Raw genomic sequence first — 20,958 nt, 5'->3', positions numbered from 1 at the left:
CAAAAAGGATATATAGCACGATATCTCAAAACGTCGGACGAAACTTGGTGGACGAGTTGGGTAGGTGACAAGAACAAGCCAATTCGATTTTGGTTCAGGTACTTTTGGTTCAGGTTTGAGGTACAGATGCAGATCCGGCCTATCAGTGGGATACCAAACGTAAACTGTTCAGCCTGGTGGAGATATGCGCTACCGAGTACCTTTCTAGCTTAGGATGGAAAAGCCTGGTTTAGCAGAGTATTTGTCTCAAATATATAAAAGTTTTGGGGCTGGCAGGATGCCCGAGAGCCGAGACCCGAGAGCTAGAGGCATGCACACTTGCCTCTGAGCTGTCTAGCCCAGGTTTGAATCTCGGCCCAGCGATAAACTGTCACCCTGGTGTTTCACATTCAAGGAGACGCATCAATGTGTGTGCTGTCCCATCGATGGATGTTAAACTGGGTCTCCTGTCTACCAACATGAGTTGGTGGACGTTAAAGATATCACGTTGTCCTTTTGTGAAGAGTCGTCGAGCTATCGCAGGCGCCCTGAAGAAGTCTAAAATTCCTTTTCTAACCTGCTTCATCGAATGGCAGTCCCGACCAGCCGGTTTGTGAAAGATTTGGGACAAAACCTTTCCCTGGCCGACCCATGAGAAGGCGGGAATTATTGTAGCCATTAAAGACTCAACAACAACTAAACAACGTTTACCCAGATTCCATGAGGGTTGGTGGTCTTGACAACCATAGCAATGTTACTAGACTGCCATCCGCTGTCTTCACAGAAGCACCAGCGAGCTTACCGCTCAGTAACCATCACTATACTGTGCCTCATCTCTATTCTGGCATGGAGGTGGAAAGGTTATAATTTGCAGTCGTTGGAATCACCATCCCGATCTTTCTCATCCCCTTCCAGATTGCTAAGCTCAGATTTGCCAATACGATTCAGCCATCAATGCGTGAGCACCACTGCCATTTCAAGGATAAGTCTCAGCTGTAACTATGGTTACTATTGTGGAGCAGTAAGCAGTACAAGTGAAGAGGGAGAAAAGAAACAACACATCTGTGTCTCAATAGTGCCCTATTCGGAAGCCTTGTAATTGGTGCCAACATAAAGTGCCAATTTTGACGACACATGAGAATGAAGCATGAAAGAGTTTAAATGTGTTTGACTGTTGTATCTGAAAAGTTGAGGAGCAGAGGAAGTTTGGTCTTGAGAAGTTGTGAAAATACAATAGTCGGTTAAGTTTAACGTGGAGTTAATTCAATGTGATTAAACTTGTGAGTGAATGGATACAGGTGGTATCAAGGGCTTTGGTGGTGAAGCAGGGTACGGAGGCGGACATATTGCACAGTCTCCAAGTTGCTAAGCTACTAGAATGCACACAAGCAGTGCTGTCAATGTTTGCTTAATAAGCTTGCCTTTGGTCTCTAAGGGTGTCGACAACACCACCAAGAGTTTGTTTGCCTTTCATTCATCGAGTAAACCATGTTTTCACATTGGCAATAGGAAGGCGATGTCAGGATTCCAACTACCACGACAACAGAGAACGTGTCGATGCTTTGTACATTTCAAACACAATAGACTGTTCTGGTCATCTTTGTCTGGCCCTTGTCCTTGGCTCGAGATAAAGACAAAATAACTTTCTGGGATGTCAGGAGACCTCAGAGGTAAGATTTAATCACCCTTCAACTACCAAGTCATAGTTTGATTCCAGGACTGACAATAAAAACTGTTATCCTGGTTCCTGATCGCTGACAGGGTAATTCATAATGAGTATTTAATGCTTTGGGGGCGGAGGTCAAGCTGATTTTCTTGTCTACTCACATTTATGACACCTTTCCGAAAGAGCAGGCCATTGTGTGTCAATGACCTGACCAAATACTGCATTGTTGCCCTCATCGACAGGATACATTGCATCAGCGACATAGAAAATCCTCCACCTACCCCCTTCCAATATCGGATGCAACCAACAGCCACGTGGTACAATAATGAATCAACATTCTTTGCATACAGAACACAACAACAACAAGAACATGCATTTTAAGGCCATTTTCCCTGCTAGAGCGGGGGTTAGCCTTGCGGTCCCCATGACAATCTTCTCCATCTTGCCCTATTTTCTGCATCTCTCCTTGTTAACCCCCTTGCCCGCATTTCTTCTTCCACCATCTTTAGCCAAGCCTTTCTCGGTCTTCCCCGTCCTCTACTTCCTTCTACATTCATTTCCATCACTCTTCTCAACCAGTCACTTTCACCCTTCCTCAACACAGGACCAAACCATCTCAACCTGTACCTCTTCACAACATCAATCACAGGCTCTATTCCCATCATTTTTCGCAATTCATCATTTGTCTTCCTCTCTCTCAACGATACTCCGCACATCCATCGAACCATTCGCATTTCCACCCTTTCCAACCTTCGTTGCTGCTCTACGTTCATTACCCATGCCTCGCTCCCATAAATCATAACACTTCTCACACATGCAGCATACACCTTTCCCTTCAGCTTCAACGACACTCGCCTCCTTATCAGCACGCCACTCAGTTCCCGAAACTTCTTCCATGCACATCTCACTCTAGCAACCATAGCCGAGTCTGATCCACCTTCTCCATTCAGCATGTCTCCGAGGTAGCAAAATGTTTTCACACCTTCCAGCTTCACGCCGTCTCCAAGATCCAACTCAACATTTCCTTCATCTGCAGCTCCCTCTGTGCACACCTTACATTTGAATGTAGCTGCCACACTGGTTAATGACCCTCTCAGACCACTACATTTTTGATGAACCCACTCAGCGCACATTGTACATTGAATGAAGTTCACTCCGACACCCTTCCTGCACACAGCACAGGGCCACTTCCCAGTTCTTTCCACCTCACCACATGCTTTCCCACTTGCCATCACCTTCGTCTTTCCGATATTCACCTTCAGACCTTTTGTCTCCATACATTCCTTCCACTTGTTCATCTTTTCCTTCAGTCCATCCATACTTTCCGCAATCAACACCAGATCATCTGCATACAACAACTCCCATGGTAAACCCTCCTTTACGTTCTGAGCTAGCACCTCCATCACAGCTACAAATAGTAGTGGACTTAGTACCGACCTCTGATGCACTCCCACCTTCACCTCAAACTCACCACTGTTACCGTCCTTCGTCCTTACAGCTGTGTGCGCTCTTTTGTACATTGCCATCACTACTCTGATCAACCATTCCTCCACTCCTAACTTCCTCATTGCCCATGTCAATACTTTGCATGGAACCCTATCGAATGCTTTCTCCAGATCAACAAACCCATATGCATACAGAACATATGGTCAATATGCAAAACATAACTAACTAGAACGCCACTCAGTAGAGCGCAAACTCCCGCTGTGGGTCAAGTTGGAATAATACGTTTTGTTTAACATCCCCTCTCCCCAAAACAATAAATGAAAAAGAAAGTAGGCCCTAACTGTCAGAGAATGTATTTTGATATGTCTTGGAATTAGAGGAGAAAAACATCATTTAAGAATAAGAATAAAAGCTTTAATGCAGTAAAACAGAAAAAAAAATTCCAAAAAAATACCTGGATCCGGAATAATATCCTGAGCTTCACCAAAAACTAATCAATTCTTCCTTATCCCAAGGGCAATCATCCCACCCACTTTCATCCAAATCCGTTCAGAACTTTTCCAGATATCTTGTTCACAAACACACGAACATACGAACACACACACACATGAACGGACACGATCGAATGCATTACTTCCTGGCGGGAGTAATAAACCTGAAAATCGCAGAGCCAGAATTATTTATTTGGTCTGGGAAGCCCATGCGAGGTTTCTTCTTCAGCCTCTCACAACCCTGGGTGAATATGCGATCTTTTTAAAAAAAGTCGGAATTTTGCCAAATATGTTTTACTCGTTTGTTAATATACCTCAGCCATTGGCAAATCTGGAATTATAATTTTATTTGAGGTTCAAATTAACCCGGGAGATTGTGTCGAACGATGCCTGCAAGTCTGTACATGTGATAAATAATTAATCGTCCACAGTTGAAGACTCTTCTTCTTCACGCAATAACAACTTCTAGCTTCCAAACCGTACATCCAATCATCTTCAAATTTTGCACACTTGTTACTGTTCATGGCTTCTCCTACAGTATGAAGTTTCACATCGATCAATGAAGTGGTTCAATAGATATAAATGTTTTTATTATTTGCGTTTAATTAACGATATCTGCCAAACCACGTGACGTATCACAAATTCCAAAAGGAAATTTTAGTAGACTGATATGCTGAACAGATCTGTGAAGTTTTCCCTCGATTGGATCACAAATGAGGGAGGAGCTAGGTTTTAAAGGTTTGTGCTTAAAAAAGTCATAACTCTGAAACCATGTGATGCATGACGTCATGCTCGCTGACTTTTTTGTTCGTCATGGGTATGCGATTCTGCCTGCAAAGTTTGGCCTCGATCTGTTCAGGCGTTTTGGAGAAAATAGGATTTTAGTGTTTTTCACTCAAAACAATATGGTGGCCAAACCACGTGACCTGTGACATCATAATTACCATTAAATATTCTACAGACCAAGTCCCTCCTATGGTGAAAATTTGCTCTCAATCGGTCCAATTATTGCAGAGAAAATGTTTTTTAAAGGAAATCAGAAGAAAAAAAAATCCCCCAAATATTCCCCCAAAAAATTCCTGGATCCCAAATAATATCTTGAGCTTCACCAAAAACTAATCAATTCTTCCTTATTCCAAGGGCAATCATCCCACCAACTTTCATCCAAATCCGTTCAGAACTTTTCCAGATATCTTGTTCACAAACACAGGAACACACACACACACACACACACACACACAGACACACACACACACGGACACGAGCGAATGCATTACTCCCTAGCAGGAGTAACGAGCGAATGCATTACTCCCTAGCGGGAGTAATTAACATGACAAAAACAAAAAGGGTAGTTTCATGTTCAAATCCATGTAGTGTGTGTGTGTGTGTGTGTGTGTGTGTGTGTGTTAGGGTGTGTGTGTGTGTGTGTGTGTGTGTGTGTGTGTGTGTGTGTGTGTGTGTGTGTGTGTGTGCGTGCGCCACCACCACCACCGGTTTTCATCTCTATTCACAAGTCTCTAAGACTGAACGTAGCCTTCCTTGGCCTTGAAGCACACATTTTCGCCCCAGCAAGGAAGCATGCACGGCTCATGGATCAAGCTGTCTCCTTATCCGTGATATGTTTCTCCCTCCACCTCCAGGGGTTCGCCCACCCGGGGGCATCCACACTCACCAGGACATGACATGCCACTGCCACCGGTCGCAATCTCCACACGCGGTCCCACGGAACCTTAGTCCCATCCTTCCACAGCAGGAAGGAATCGCACCGTGGGATGTAGTCAGCAAAAGGGAATCGTCTTCAGCAGAAGGGACAGGGCACACCAAGAGAGTCGACAAAGTGCACTCGGCTGCAGGGATAAGACGCGTTCCAAATGCCTTGGTCTCACCGAAGCAACAGCGAAGCATGGTCCCAACAGGATGGAGTCGATAAAGCCCTCCAAGATGCCTGGCCAGGCAATATCCCAAATGCATGTTGAACGGCACAACACCGGGTGCCATGTGCGTGGTCCGATTTCCAACAAAGCTGCTGCCCTCGTTACAGCTTTCGCTCCCATTGAAAATGTCATACGGCATAGTCTTTGGTCCCATCAGTCCCCGACGAGAGAAGGCGGAAAAGCGCGCCACATCCCCACTTACTGCCATTGTTTGGATGTCCACGTCTATATATTTTCACTTTAAAAAAACATTTCTATGCAACTGCTTGTCCAATCGATGCGAAACTTTAAACATACGAGAGCCTCCTGATGGAGAATATTATATTGCTAACTCTGACATCATAGGTGACATTGTATGGAAGCAATATTGCATTAAAGGAAAAAAGTTGGACATCATCTTCTCTGAAACTACTCAACGAAAAAAATTGAAACTTGGCATATGTCATCAAATCCACATGGGGTATATAAAGAGACGTTCTTACCTATGGGACAGCCTGGGCAATTGCCCAAGACCTTGTGCTGGAGGTGCTCTGATAGCCGGTAGGGGTGATATACTATATGACCGACTGGATAATCCATCAATTACATCACCCAGTGAAAAATCTGATAGTGCTTTCAACTACTGCATTTAAATTTACTCCAATAGCAAAAAAATCGAAAAACATTTTAAAATGTCACCCACACCAACAAGTGCTCGATCTAGCAAGCACCACTATTCGTCGGTAGTAATTTTTAAGTGGTGAAGCCATTTAAATATTTGGCTGTTCTTCCTTCCATCCACCCATCAAAAATAATTGAGTTTAATTCTAAAGGGTTACAAAGTGTGATTTTAGAGGGTTCTAAAGTGGAATTCTAAAGGGGAGTTCTAAAGGGTAATTCCAAAGGGTAATTCCAAAGGGTAATTCAAAAGGGTAATTCTAAAGGGTAATTCTAAAGGGTAATTCTAAAGGGTAATTCTAAAGGGTAATTCTAAAGGGTAATTCTAAAGGGTAATTCTAAAGGGTAATTCTAAAGGGTAATTCTAAAGGGTAATTCTAAAGGGTAATTCATAGGGTAATACTAAAGGGTAATACTAAAGGGTAATTCTAAAGGGTAATTCTAAAGGGTAATTCTAAAGGGTAATTCTAAAGGGTAATTCTAAAGGGTAATTCTAAAGGGTAATACTAAAGGGTAATTCTAAAGGGTAATTCTGAAGGGTAATTCTAAAGGGTAATTCTAAAGGGTAATTCTAAATGGTAATTCTAAATGGTAATTCTAAAGGGTAATTCTAAAGGGTAATTCTAAAGGGTAATTCTAAAGGGTAATACTAAAGGGTAATTCTAAAGGGTAATACTAAAGGGTAATTCTAAAGGGTAATTCTGAAGGGTAATTCTAAAGGGTAATACTAAAGGGTAATTCTAAATGGTAATTCTAAATGGTAATTCTAAATGGTAATTCTAAAGGGTAATTCTAAAGGGTAATTCTAAAGGGTAATTCTAAAGGGTAATTCTAAATGGTAATTCTAAATGGTAATTCTAAAGGGTAATTCTAAAGGGTTATTCTAAAGGGTAATTCTAAAGGGTAATACTAAAGGGTAATTCTAAAGGGTAATTCTAAAGGGTAATTCTAAAGGGTAATACTAAAGGGTAATTCTAAAGGGTAATACTAAAGGGTAATTCTAAATGGTAATTCTAAATGGTAATTCTAAAGGGTAATTCTAAAGGGTAATTCTAAAGGGTAATTCTAAAGGGTAATACTAAAGGGTAATACTAAAGGGTAATTCTAAAGGATAATTCCAAAGGAGAATTCTAAAGGGTAATTCTCAAGGGCTTCGTTCGTTTATAGGCTTTGCCCATTTCATACTAAAGGGTAATTCTAAATGGTAATTCTAAATGGTAATTCTAAAGGGTAATTCTAAAGGGTAATTCTAAAGGGTAATACTAAAGGGTAATACTAAAGGGTAATTCTAAAGGGTAATTCTAAAGGATAATTCCAAAGGATAATTCTAAAGGGTAATTCTCAAGGGCTTCGTTCGTTTATAGGCTTTGCCCATTTCATACTAAAGATACCAAACTGAAACACTTCCTTTGGACATGGGTGGGATTTTTTTTTCTTAAAAAATGATGCACAAATGTCAACAATCGAACTGCTGTTATTTTATGGCCTAACTAGGCAAAGTTAGACAGAAGCAATGAAACCAAATTATCCAAGTTGAGCAGAAAACGGAAAAAAATAAAGCAAAGAAATCGAATGAAAGTTTACAAAAAGTTACTAATTTGTTCAAAAGTAAAACCGAGAATGAAGCAACAGCGCTTACGTTACTTTGGGCGAACAGGTAAAAACATTCTACCTTACTATTGTCATTTTCTCCTCGTTTATAGGTAGAGTGTGTTGTTTTTTTGAGCCCATTACATTGTTCTCACTCACAATGAGATGTCAAATGAATCTAGTCATTACATTCATATTATAATGTGAATTTTCTTTTTAATACGGACAGTAATAGCTCTGTTTTCTGAATTGTTTTGGTGAATATTGGAGAATTATGCCAAATTGCAAACTGTGTTGCATTTTTGAAAGGACATGCATCTACTATAAATGGACAGTTGTGTGTGTGTGTGTGTGTGTGTGTGTGTGTGTGTGTGTACACGTGCGAGAGAGCGAGACATGTTTTTATGGTGCAGCCCGAAGCGCAATGCCGCCTGGAACAGCGTTTTTCTGTCCGTTCGGTGTGTGTATATATGTGAGAGAGAGACAGAGAGAGAGACAGAGACAGAGACAGAGACAGAGACAGAGACAGAGACAGAGAGAGAGAGAGAGAGAGAGAGAGAGAGAGAGAGAGAGAGAGAGAGAGAGAGAGAGAGAGAGAGAGAGAGAGAGAGAGAGAGAGAGAGAGAGAGAGAGAGAGAGAGAGAGAGAGAGAGAGAGAGAGAGAGAGAGAGAGAGAGAGAGAGAGAGAGAGAGAGAGAGAGAGAGAGAGAGAGCGAGACATGTTTTTATGGCGCAGCCCGAAGCGCAATGCCGCCTGGAACAGCGTTTGTCTGTCCGTTCGGTGTGTGTGTATATATATATATATGTGAGAGAGAGAGACAGAGACAGAGAGACAGAGATGTTTTATGGCGCAGCCCGAAGCGCAATGCCATCTGGAACAGCGTTTGTCTGTCTGTCCGTCCGGTGTATGTATGTATGCATGTATGCATGTATGTTTGTATGTTTGTATGTATGTATGTCCATCTGCTGGCATTTTGTGGGTTTATTCCCTTTAAAATTCGTTTTCTCTGCAACCGTTGGTCTGATTGACACAGAATGTTCACCTCCTCCTGTATAATTTTTAATAACTATGACGTCATAGGTAAAGTGGTACAGCGCCATCTTGGAAAAACCGAAAAACTTTTCACCTATATATCTCCAAAAACGCTCCATAAAAAAAAAAAGAAAGGTGGCTCATTGTAAATTACTCCCCATGGGGAATAACATAATTATGTTAAATGATGTCATAGGTTCCTTCATTATGACATTATAAATTGACAAGTAGAACACTTGACCCGATCAGTATAAAATTTCTTGAGCGTGATCTCGGGATAAATTTGTCGAGAAAAAAAATTTGATGTCATTGGTCACATGGTTCGGCAGGCATTTTTTACGGCGCAGTCCGTAGAACAATGTCGTCTGGAACAGCGTTTATCTGTCCGTCCAGCGTAAGTATGCATGTCCCTCACAAACGTCCACCAATCAGAGCTGAGGATCAGGTCACATGACAGGGGGACAACAGCTCCTCCACTTAGCAGATCCAAACCCGGCTATGCCATTGTTTGACTGTTGATCTTGTTTTGTGAAGTTCTACTGGAACTAATGTGGAATGTGATACACCAAAATGATCGTTATGATCTCCTGAGTTGATTAGGCTAATTAAGCTAATTGTGTGTGTGTGTGTGTGTTACAATGTAACATCATTTAATGTAAGATTAATGTAACATCATTAACATCATTAATGCAACATAATTAATGTAACATCATTAATGTAACATCATTTACAACAATCCTTTAAATTATTTAAGTTTAGGAACAACCGATACTGTACAATTAATTAAGTGTGTGTGTGTGTGTGTGTGTGTGTGTGTGTGTGTGTGTGTGTGTGTGTGTGTGTGTGTGTGTGTGTGTGTGTGTGTGTGAATGAAAGAGGGATAGAATTGTGAGGAACAGAAATGAAAAAACGAGATGTGTGTGTGTGTGTGTAAATGTGTGTTGTGTATAACTGTGTGTTGTGTATAACTGTGTGCTGTGTATAACTGTGTGTTGTGTATAACTGTGTGTGTGTAAATGTGTGTTGTGTATAAATGTGAGTTTGTACGTGTGTGTGTGTGTGTGTGTGTATAAATGTGTGTTGTGTATAAGCGTGAGTTTGTACGTGTGTGTGTGTGTATAAATATGTGGTGTGGTGTGTGTGTGTGTGTGTGTGTGTGTGTGTGTGTGTGTGTGTGTGTGTGTGTGTGTGTGTGTGTGTGTGGACAGTTTGAACATTTGAAGTGGAGTTTGATCAAAAGGTAGGTGGTGTGGTCACTGGTCAATGGTCATGCTGGTTGGTAGATTGATGTATTTAAGGTAAGGTGTGAATGATTTAATGATATTATTGAAGAGCAGGGCTCTTGCTTGAGACGGACGAAGTGACGGGCAAGACACAAACTCGTCCGAGAAGATGTTTATTGTAAAAACCAACTCGGGAACTCTGAAAAGCCCGTTTATCGGGCTGCATATCTATCTATAATTCCATTAATCTCTGTGTGTATGTGTGTTTGTATGTGTGTATGTGTGTATGTGTGTATGTGTGTATGTTTGTCTGTGACCGCTGTTTCTCGACAACTACCGGTCCGATATACTTTAAACTTGCCAGGTATATTGCTGAGGACCCGAGGATGTGCCTTTTCAAGGTTTCATATTAATCGGAGAAGTAGTTACCGAGCTATGGCGATTTCTTTACCAAACACTGCAAGCCGTTCGCTTTGGACCAAACCATTGCATGTAAATAGAGGGGGGGGTTCTGTGGTCGTTGCGAATGGACCAAACCATTCATGTAAATAGAGGGGGGGGGGGGGGTTCTGTGGTCGTTACTGCCACGTGGTTTCAAAGTTTTTTTTTGTTGTTGTTGTTTGCACGCATGTTTTTTTGCACCCACGTACGGGCACGCCCTAGGATGTTTACACACACACACCCCTACACAAATTTTTTTTTTTTTTTTTTTTTGGCAAGGAACGGGCACCCACGTACGGGCACGTCCTAGCTTATATATAGTACGGGCATGCCCTAGTATATCCAAACCAGAAAGCATAACCGAAACCGAAAGCCACGCCTCTCAGGCAAGGCGTGTTTCGGTGGTCACGTGACTGACAGGTGCAAAGGATTATAACCGCACGCGTGGCACGCTTTGGTGGTCACGTGACCAGCCACCCCGGCGCCAAGGTTGTCCGCCGGTGACGTCACCGGCTGGAGCAAGGAGATTCTGCTGCTGGTCTCGCTTGGGGGACCCATGGGTCGCTACACACGCCCCCCCAGAATGGACTTGATCCAGGAAGGTCAACCTGAGGGGGGTCCGGATGACCCAACCGAAACGACCCCTGGCCAGTCACGGGGGGTGCAGTGGACGGGGGGCGGCCGCGCCGCGGTGGGAGAGCCAGCCGTGGCGGCTGGCCGACGTCCATGTGGGCTGGTTTGAGGCAGTCCAGCGAAATCCGGTCCGCCCGGCCGCCGATGCTGACGATGAAGGACTTGTTGTCCCGTCGTAGGACCCGGAAGGGTCCGTCGTATGGTGGTCGGAGCGGCCCCCGGTGCGCGTCGTGGCGCACGAAGATGTACTCCGCCGAGCGGAGTGCTGGGGGGACGTAGGATTGGGGGTCGCCATGGCAGGACGTGGGCACCGCGGCGAAACGTCGGGCGGCCTCCTGGAAGTCCGTGCGCTGGCGCGCGGCGGACCAGGGGCTGGTGGCGTCGGGAATGAACTCGCCCGGTACGCGGAGGGCCTGGCCGTACACCAGCTCGGCGGTGGATGCCTGGAGGTCCTCTTTGGAGGCCGTGCGTAGGCCCAAAAGGACCCACGGGAGCCGGTCGGCCCAGCCGTCGTCCTGGAGGCCGGCCATGAGTGCGGCCTTCATGGAGCGGTGGAACCGCTCGCATAACCCGTTGGCCTGGGGGTGGTAAGCCGTGGTGCAGTGTAGGTGTGCAAGGGTGACGAAGCGGCCGTGCTGCGAACGTTAGTGCGCGCGAAGGTGACGAAGCAGCCGTTCCGCCAACGTCAGTGCACGCGAAGGTGACGAAGCAGCCATGCCTTCGGAGGGTCTTGGAATAGGTTCGCCCCTCCGGTCGTAGAGGAGGTGCCGAGCACGGTACGCGAACCTCATAGTCATGGCCGTCGTCGTTACCGAAACTCCGGCATTTCGAAACTGCGCCCGAAGCCATGCGGGAGAAGCTGGCGTCACCAGCTTAGGTGGCTTCCCTGGCTAGGGCGTGCTTGCCGTGTCCGTTCGCAGCCCCCGAATCCGTTCGGGGGCAGTCGGGGTCACCAGTGAAGAGCAGGGCTCTTGCTTGAGACGGACGAAGTGACGGGCAAGACACAAACTCGTCCGAGAAGATGTTTATTGTAAAAACCAACTCGGGAACTCTGAAAAGCCCGTTTATCGGGCTGCATATATATCCAAACCAGAAAGCATAACCGAAACCGAAAGCCACGCCTCTCAGGCGAGGCGTGTTTCGGTGGTCACGTGACCGACAGGTGCAAAGGATTATAACCGCACGCGCGGCACGCTTTGGTGGTCACGTGACCAGCCACCCCGGCGCCGAGGTTGTCCGCCGGTGACGTCACCGGCTGGAGCAAGGAGATTCTGCTGCTGGTCTCGCTTGGGGGACCCATGGGTCGCTACATTATCATATTATCGAGTGTGTATGGAAAGTTATAAATATATGATAACACATTAAATCCTATTGCGAGTAAAGTTGGAATAAGTGATGTTTCATTGATGGATTGACTGACTGCCTGGACGCAACTGAGGTTGTGGATCTACTGATGTACCATCTACTGATGTGGATCCATGATCGAGGTTGTGGATCCGCCGTTTGGAGAGGTGCTGGGCTGAAAGGATTGAAACCTCGAGGAAGAACGGTGCCCAGCTGATGATCCATGCAGTCGGGAAACTAGTCAATTGCTTTCGGGTTAAGGTTCTTGCTTTAGGTGGAGAAACTATGTTTGAGGTTTACAATTTAAATAAAGTTGAATATGGGATGTTGTGAAATTAACATCATTTTCAACAATCCTTTAAATTATTTATATTTAAGTTTAGGAACACCCGATACTGTACAATTAATTAAGTGTGTGTGTGTGTGTGTGTGTGTGTGTGTGTGTGTGTGTGTGTGTGCACGTGTGTGTGTTTGTGTGTGTGTGTGGTGTGTGTGTGGTGTGTGTGTGGTGTGTGTGTCTATGTATAAAAGAGAGAGATAGAATTGTGAGGAACAGAAATGAAAAAACGAGATGTGTGTGTGTGTGTGTGTGTGTGTGTGTGTGTGTCTATGTATAAAAGAGAGAGATAGAATTGTGAGGAACAGAAATGAAAAAACGAGATGTGTGTGTGTGTGTGTGTGTGTGTGCGTGTGTGTGTGTGTGTGTGTCTATGTATAAAAGAGAGAGATAGAATTGTGAGGAACAGAAATGAAAAAACGAGATGTGTGTGTGTGTGTGTGTGTGTGCGTGTGTGTGTGTGTGTGTGGTGTGTGTGTGGTGTGTGTGTCTATGTATAAAAGAGAGAGATAGAATTGTGAGGAACAGAAATGAAAAAACGAGATGTGTGTGTGTGTGCGTGTGTGCGTGTGTCCATCCAAAGACCGACCGCACACCGCTCCACAAGTTTCGCGAAACCGCACATGAGAAACATCAACATAACACTAATAGCAATCTCGAAACGTACCGAATAATGAATGAATCTTAACAAATACTCATTTGAATTCAGCTACAATTGAGCGCAAGGACCAAATCACAACGAAACCAGGTGTTTGCACACACGGCGGTTAAAAAAAACACAAAAAACGTGCGCGATCGAGCGATTGTTTATTTCCCACTCCAACACACCCTTTACATAAATTATGCTAATGAGCGCATACGTAATTAATCGCATTGATCTAATATCGCATAAAAAACCGTTTTACACCTGAGAGGTTTTGATTGTATTTTTAAAGACTAAACCTTGCCCCGGTTCACCCAAGCTGCAGCAGCAAGGGTGTTTAAAACATGGCTTACCGGAGTCTTGGTGGTCGTAGGTCCGGCAATAAAAAGCCGCCTTCCAGGTACCGGCACAGGGACCGAGGAACGACACTATTCGTCTCGAACGAAATAATCCTCGTTTTAAGTTTAACAGGCGAACGTGAGGGTTGACGGCAGCTCGCACTGCTATCTGTGCCGCCTAGCGTACAATCTGTACCTGTGCGCGACTCGTGCTTTGGTGTACACATGGTTCGATGCGCTCTTTCTATTTCTCTCGGGAATTAACATAATTTATGTGGATTTCGTGTCGAAGCTCGCGGATGTATTCACACGCGCGGCGGCGCAGCTGACGGATGGACTTCTTTTTTCACTCACGTGGTTCTACAGTGCCATGGCGGAAGTGACTGAGGTGAGAGGGTGTTCGTCTCTGTTTATAATCGTGACCTCGGTACAAATATCCGTGGCAAATCGGATCGGATTGAGATTTGATTCGGAAATAGGATTTCTATTCTATTAAATTCTATTCTAAATCCGAATTCTATTCGGATTTCTATTCGGAAATAGGACACGTTTTCCTGTTCCTTGCTCACATTTACTCGCTAAAACCTGATAATGATATCTACCAATTATAATTCGTGTTAAGATACACCGATGTTTCCTAATGTCCTTGTCCGACATGATGTAATATGTACAATTCCTCCATGAACCTTGCACACTGCACAAGAAGTGTTGTGTGTGCAGGTGTCTGTGTGTGCGCGCTGTGTGTGCACGTGTCTCTGTGTGCGCTGTGTATGTGGGTGTCTGTGCTGCATGTGTGGGTGTCTGTGCTGTCTGTGCTGCATGTGTGTGTGTCTGTGCTGCATGTGTGTGTGTCTGTGCTGCATGTGTGGCTGTGTCTGTGCTGTCTACTGCATGTGTGTGTGTCTGTGCTGCCTGTGTGTCGTGTGTCTGTGATGTCTGTGTGTGTGAGTGTCTGTGCTGCATGTGTGTGTGCTGTGTGGGTGTCTGTTCTGCCTGTGTGTGTGAGTGTCTGTGCTGCATGTGTGTGTGCTGTATGTGCTGCCTGCCTGTGTGTGTGCTGTGTGGGTGTCTGTGCTGCCTGTGTGCTGTGTGTGAGTGTCTGTGCTGCCTGTGTATGTGGGTGTCTGTGCTGCCTGTGTGTGCTGTGTGTGTGTGTCTGTGCTGCCTGTGTATGTTGGTTTCTGTGCTGTGTGTGAGTGTCTGTGCTGCGTGTGCATGTGTCTGTGCTGCCTGTGTGTGTGTGGGTGCTGTGTGGGTGTCTGTGCTGTGTGTGAGTGTCTGTGCTGCCTGTGTATGTGGGTGTCTGTGCTGCCTGTGTATGTGGGATTGTGGGTGTCTGTGCTGCGTGTGTGTGTGTGTGTCTGTGCTGCATGTGTGTGTGTCTGTGCTGCATGTGTGTGCTGTGTGTGTGTGCTGCATGTGTGTGTGCTGCATGTGTGTGTGCTGTGTGAGTGTCTGTGCTGCATGTGTGTGTCTGTGCTGTCTACTGCATGTGTGTGTGCTGCATGTGTGTGTGTGTCTGTGCTGCCTGTGTGTCGTGTGTCTGTGCTGTCTGTGTGTGTGTGAGTGTCTGTGCTGCATGTGTGTGTGCTGTGTGGGTGTCTGTTCTGCCTGTGTGTGTGAGTGTCTGTGCTGCATGTGTGTGTGCTGTGTGTGTGTGTGCTGTATGTGCTGCCTGTGTGTGTGCTGTGTGGGTGTCTGTGCTGCCTGTGTGTGCTGTGTGTGAGTGTCTGTGCTGCCTGTGTATGTGGGTGTCTGTGCTGCCTGTGTGTGCTCTGTGTGTGTGTCTGTGCTGCCTGTGTATGTTGGTTTCTGTGCTGTGTGTGAGTGTCTGTGCTGCTTGTGTATGTGGGTGTATGTGCTGTGTGTGCATGTGTCTGTGCTGCCTGTGTGTGTGTGTGTGCTGTGTGGGTGTCTGTGCTGTGTGTGAGTGTCTGTGCTGCCTGTGTATGTGGGTGTCTGTGCTGCCTGTGTGTGTCGTGTGCACTGCCTGTGTGCATGTCTGTGCAGCACAAACGCACACAAATGGAGCACAGCCACGTGCATATACACAGGCAACCCAGACACGTGCACACACGCAGGCAGCACAAACACATGCATACACAGCACACGCAGGCAGCACAGACATGCCCACACATGGGCAGCATAGACACACACACAGCACCACACACAAACACTTGTGCAGTGTGCAAGGTTCATTGAGGAATTGTACATATTACATGTAGGACAAGGCCATTAGCCATTAGGAAACATCGGTATATCTTAACACGAATTATAATTAGTCTTTATCAAATAATTATACTTTGTAGATATCGGGTTTAGACGAGTAAATGGGAACACCAAACAGGCCAACCTGGCCCTGGCACGGAAACCCTATTTACGAAACGTTCCACATTAAAACAATTACATGAGAGAGTGAAGTGTACATTACGGTTTATCAGAAGAGAGCACATTGGTCTGCAAAGGAGAGTCCAGCTGGGTAGTTAAAAAATAAACTTAAAAGAAAGTACATATTAGGTTTCTAATGAACAACTGCATACTCCAGTCGATAGCATGGATATCCATGGGTTCGGATCCAGCACCTGTCATTACAAATGTGTTCCTATACAAGTACGAGTCTGTGTCCTGAACATGAGTGGGAATAAACTAACATGTGTGAGAAGGTGTGGAAACATCTTTGGATTCATTGACGACTTACTGACAATCAATGAGGGTTTCTTGACATTTGATCGGTTTCTTGAGGACATCTATGCAAAAGAGCTGGAATTAAAAAAGAAAAACCAAACTTGACAGAAGAGCGTTTTAGTACAAATCCAAAGTCCTCCCACCATTATGAATGTGTCTATGCCTCTAACATTCCCACACCTTATTTCACTAAATCGCTTCCCTTTGGAATCTGTCTGTATGTGTTTTTAACCTTCTTGCCTTCTGGAGCATGGACCAGTGCAGATGGGTGGCCCAGAAGGCAGGCAAAGCGAAAATCGTCCCCGCCCATTGATGAAAAGAATGGAGAAACGTCTCAAAGCCACGCCAGCTCGCATGCGTCTATAAAAGGTGGATCGGTGGGTTGATATCCATTAAAAATAAAATGTAAGCGCTGAGAGGGCGACCACGGACTGAAATGAGGTACGGCCAGCTCCGTGTCCCCAGAAACAGCACAAAGGGGAACACAGCACCTGTAACAACCTGGAACAAGAGCCCAGCAGTAGTCCGGATCAGATGCTGCTCGTCTCGTCCACACAGATCCCATCACTCCTGTCGCAACCTCGACCACCACGCACAATGATACACTGAACGGATCAGGATGCAACAGGACAAAAGGAACAGTCGAGAGAGAGGGGGACACCAACAGCGGGGTGCAAGGCAAGGATATAGGCAGATGTGGACAAACACTGGGTGTGGGGAGGATTAAGGGACAGAAGAGGATGCATATGGTGGACTAGATAGATACAGATGGAATATCTCAGAAAGGAAAACTGGAAATTTGGAAGGAGAAGTGCGTGTGTGTGTGTGTGTGTGTGTGTGTGTGTGTGTGTGTGTGTGTGTGTGTGTGTGTGTGTGTGTGTGTGTGTGTGTGTGTGTGTGTGTGTGTGTGTGTGTGTGTGTGTGTGTGTGTGTGTGTGTGTGTGTGTGTGTGTGTGTGTGTGTGTGTGTGTGAGGGAGGGTCGGATTAACGAGGGTAGAAAATATGATGGTTTTGGATTGGGGACGATCTGACATGGTGGTGAAGAGCTGTCTTTAAGGCCTGGAGGGAAGAGTGAGATTGAAGAGAATGTGGAAGATAATCCCACATGTGGGAAAAAAGAGGAACAAATGAGTGGAAGTGAGCAGTGATTCTGGAATTTGGCAGCTTTGCCAGAAGATAGTTGATGGTGGACCGTGAGTGCCTGCAGAAATCTGGGGGTGGAGAGGGTGTAGGGGGTAGGGAGGAAGGACAACGGATGGAAAGAGCAGAGGGTACAAGACCAGAAAGGAGGTGGTAGAAAACGGAAACCACTAACCTGTCTGCAATGGTGAAGTGATAAGCCCATAGACTCGGCTTCATTGTGGGAGATTCCAATAATCTTCAAGGTCTTGATTTCCACGGCATCAAACTGAGCAAGGTGTGAGGTAGGGGAGCCAGCTCAGATGGGAGAGTGGTACTCCAAGCTGCGGATGAAAGCCTTGTAGGTGGATAGGAGTTCAAGTGTGCCAATGAAGGACCTTGTATGATGGAGGTTTCCCACTTGGCGACTAGTTTTGGAGGCAAACGTTGAAATGTGTTTTGCCCAAGAAAGATAATGGCTGATAGAGAGACCCAGGAATTTGAATGACTGAACCTCTTCAAGAGGAATGTTAAAAAAAGTAGATCTGAAGGGGTTTGCCAGACGGTTCTTTTGGAGAGATACAGTGAGAGTGTGAGATTCGTCAGGATTGAAAGACATACTCCAAGTTGTTGACCTACCTGTGATGTTTTTTCAAGGTCTGAAGAGGCTGCAGCCTGCCTGTCTGAAAGAGGAGGGATGACCCGGCAGACCAGGTTTTATCTTGCCAGCAGGTGTCCATTGTAGAGATACTTTAGGTATATGATCTTGATCCATTCTTAGTGCATGTCCTAGTATTCAAATATGACGACGTTGAAGCTCTTGGACTATGCTCTCACAACCAGTCTTTACATGCAGTTGGGCGAATACACAGGGGGCTTTTCCAATTCTTGTCTTTGACATTTTTAGTCCCATTGTCTTTGCTGCTTAGACTACCTAGGTATGTGCAATCTTCCGCATTATTCGAGCGGTTGACCATTTACTGTGATTGGTTCAATTGGAGTGGAATTTATGTATATCACCTGGGTTTTGGTTGTACTGATATCAAGACCAGTCTGTTTAGCATAGCTGTCCAATACAATATATCAGTTTTCTCTTGTAATTCGCTACAACTTGGGGAAATGACAGCATGGTCATCGGAAAAATTGAGATCTTCTAAGTGAGAAAGTGAATCCAATGAATGCCTCGAGGCTTGTCTGATGTGGTTTTTCTCATGGCACAATCGATGGTGACAAGAAATAGAATGGCAGAGATAATTCACCCTTGCCTCACCCCAGACTCCAAGGGAACCACTCAGATGGTATTGTCCATGATGACGAATTTGTCCAGGATGGCACGATTCGAAGTGCTCATAAAACTTTCCAATCAGTGTGACAATTTTAGGATGAATTCCATGTATTCATAAGATCTTCCATAATGCGTCCCGATGCAAACTATCAAATTACCTTTTTGAAATTGATGAAGTTGATGAATAGAGGGATGTTCTATTCTAGATGCTGTTCGATGATGTTATGCAGTGTAAAGATCTGATCAATACAACTTCTTCTCTTCCTAAAGCCGGCTTGTTCTTGTCTCAGCTTAATATCTGACTGCCTCAATCCTAACAAGAAGAATTTTACAGAATACCTTACTAGGGATAGATAAGGTAATCCCACTCCAATTGTCAGTTTTTAGGATCATCATTTTCAGGTAGTTTGACAATGAGGCCCCCTTGGTCCAATCACTTGGTATAACCAAATTATTTTAAAGAGATCAGTGAAAGCGTTTGCCGCTATGTCAATGTCAGCTTTCAGCATCGCTGCATCGTTAGCTGGGCCATTTGGCTGAGGAGGGTTCAGCACTTCTTTAAAGTGTTCAACCTATCTTGCTGCTTGTTTGCGTTCCGATATTAAAACATTCCCATTGTTGTCTTTTACAGGGACAGTTTGTTTAAAGTTGTTACCACGGAGCCATTTGGTGATCTTGTAGACTGTAATCGTCTCAACCAGTATGGCAGCATGTTCAGCTTCTGTCAGCAGGTGTCCATCAGGTGTTCAACACCTAACTCCTCCAAGAAAAGCGTCTTTTTAGCCCATCGCCCGAGCAGCGGGAGAAGGGGTTTTGCAACCACTTCTGTGTGTCGTTGGTTATCTCCATAATTCGGGTTTCAGAATGTGTAACGGAGTCTTCCCAAGACTCGAAGTTTCCACTTTTGTTTCGGTGAAGGATCTTGATTCATAGACTGAGTTGTGAAGTTGTGTTGTTCTCAGAGTTTTGTTCCGATGGTTCTTTTCAGGATTGTCACTGAGCCCCAGACAGCCTTCAGTTGTAGTTAGTTTGTTGTAATGTACCCAGGGATGCTTTTTAAGATCTTTGTGAGTTTCTTCTTTATCAATCCTGTTGCTCCAATTATCACTGGTGCAATTTTGGTGCTCTTTAGCTTTCACGATCTTTTCACTTCATTCTTGAGGTCTTGATATTTGGTCATTTTCTTGATTTCTGCCTTATTTAGACCAACATCACTGGCATTAGCAAAGCCTTCTTTTCCTTTTTGTATTTGAGTAGTATGGCTGGTCGCTTGTCACTATTACTATCCCCATGCTTTTTGGAAAAAAAAATCCCCCAATATTGTAATTGGCTCCGTCTGTCTGTTATTCACTCTATCTCCTCCTAAACAGTTGGGCAGAAATTGACCTAACCTGGTAGTTATTATCACAACATAGCAAGAGGGTGCAATCATGATGAAAGATGCAATGTATAATTTTGACCCTGCCCCTGGGGTGAGGTCAAGAGGTCAAATACAGAATAATGGAATTATGGGTGCATTTGGATTTGACTGCCTTGATTTTTACATTTGGATTTGATTTGTCATTTGGAAACATTTTTAATGAAACTTTGTATATGCAATCAACATTGGAGACGCATGAAATACGTATGTAACAATTTTTTGGATTTGACTGCCAGTTCATGCCCCAGGAGGTCACGGGTCGAACGGGGAAAATATATTCAACTCAAAAATATATATTTAGCCATTCCTGGTGGAACGTTTTGCAATCTTCCAACTTTACCTTAGGCGGGAAGAGTGGGGATTTGTGATGGCTTGCCATCGACTTCGCTCCAGTTTAAAATTGTCAACAATATCTTTGCCTGTTTTTGAGAATATTGAAAGTGAAAGGTCATTTTTCAATGACAAGGGGTTAACTCCTGAAACATTAGCTTCTCAATGTTTCATCTCAATCAACACCCTGTTGACGTCATCTTATAGATATACTTTCACCATTTTTTGGGGATGCTGAAAGTTATTTTCCTTATTTCTTTCAGCAAAAGCAGATGACGGAGCAACCTGAGGAATCTGAGGTGTGTTGGCAAAATAAACATAATTATGGTTTCTTCAGACTACGAGATTTATATTGAAGATTGT

The 20,958-nt window shown here is 44.6% G+C and overlaps 2 protein-coding genes across 4 annotated transcripts in view; one reads left to right on the top strand and one right to left on the bottom strand.

The window, feature by feature from the left end:
• The window catches only part of POU6F2 (POU class 6 homeobox 2), a 162,767-nt gene extending 148,818 nt beyond the window's left edge, over window positions 1–13,949 (bottom strand). Inside the window, exon 1 of the mRNA XM_068125835.2 lies at window positions 13,771–13,949. The gene's annotated coding sequence lies outside the window, so the exon portion shown is untranslated. The remainder of the gene's footprint in view (window positions 1–13,770) is intronic.
• Window positions 13,950–14,087: 138 nt separating this feature from the next.
• VPS41 (VPS41 subunit of HOPS complex) overlaps window positions 14,088–20,958 on the top strand; it is an 88,638-nt gene continuing 81,767 nt past the window's right edge. For 2 of the 3 annotated variants that reach the window (XR_013624679.1, XM_068127328.2), the window contains exons 1-2: window positions 14,088–14,143; window positions 20,859–20,894. Coding sequence is in view for 2 of the 3 variants with exons in the window: in XM_068127328.2 (XP_067983429.2) it covers window positions 14,126–14,143; window positions 20,859–20,894 (54 nt within the window). In the remaining variant the exon portion in view is untranslated. Of the gene's footprint in view, window positions 14,144–18,249; window positions 18,317–20,858; window positions 20,895–20,958 lie in introns of those variants that run through there. The other variant, XM_068127330.2, reaches the window with a different exon arrangement.

This window comes from Myxine glutinosa, chromosome 10, assembly GCF_964187855.1.
Source record: "Myxine glutinosa chromosome 10, kmMyxGlut1.1, whole genome shotgun sequence".
NCBI classification, from domain to species: Eukaryota; Metazoa; Chordata; class Myxini; order Myxiniformes; family Myxinidae; genus Myxine; species Myxine glutinosa.
The sequence above is the reverse complement of the archived record's forward strand: the minus strand, read 5'-3'. Positions and strand labels throughout refer to the sequence as shown.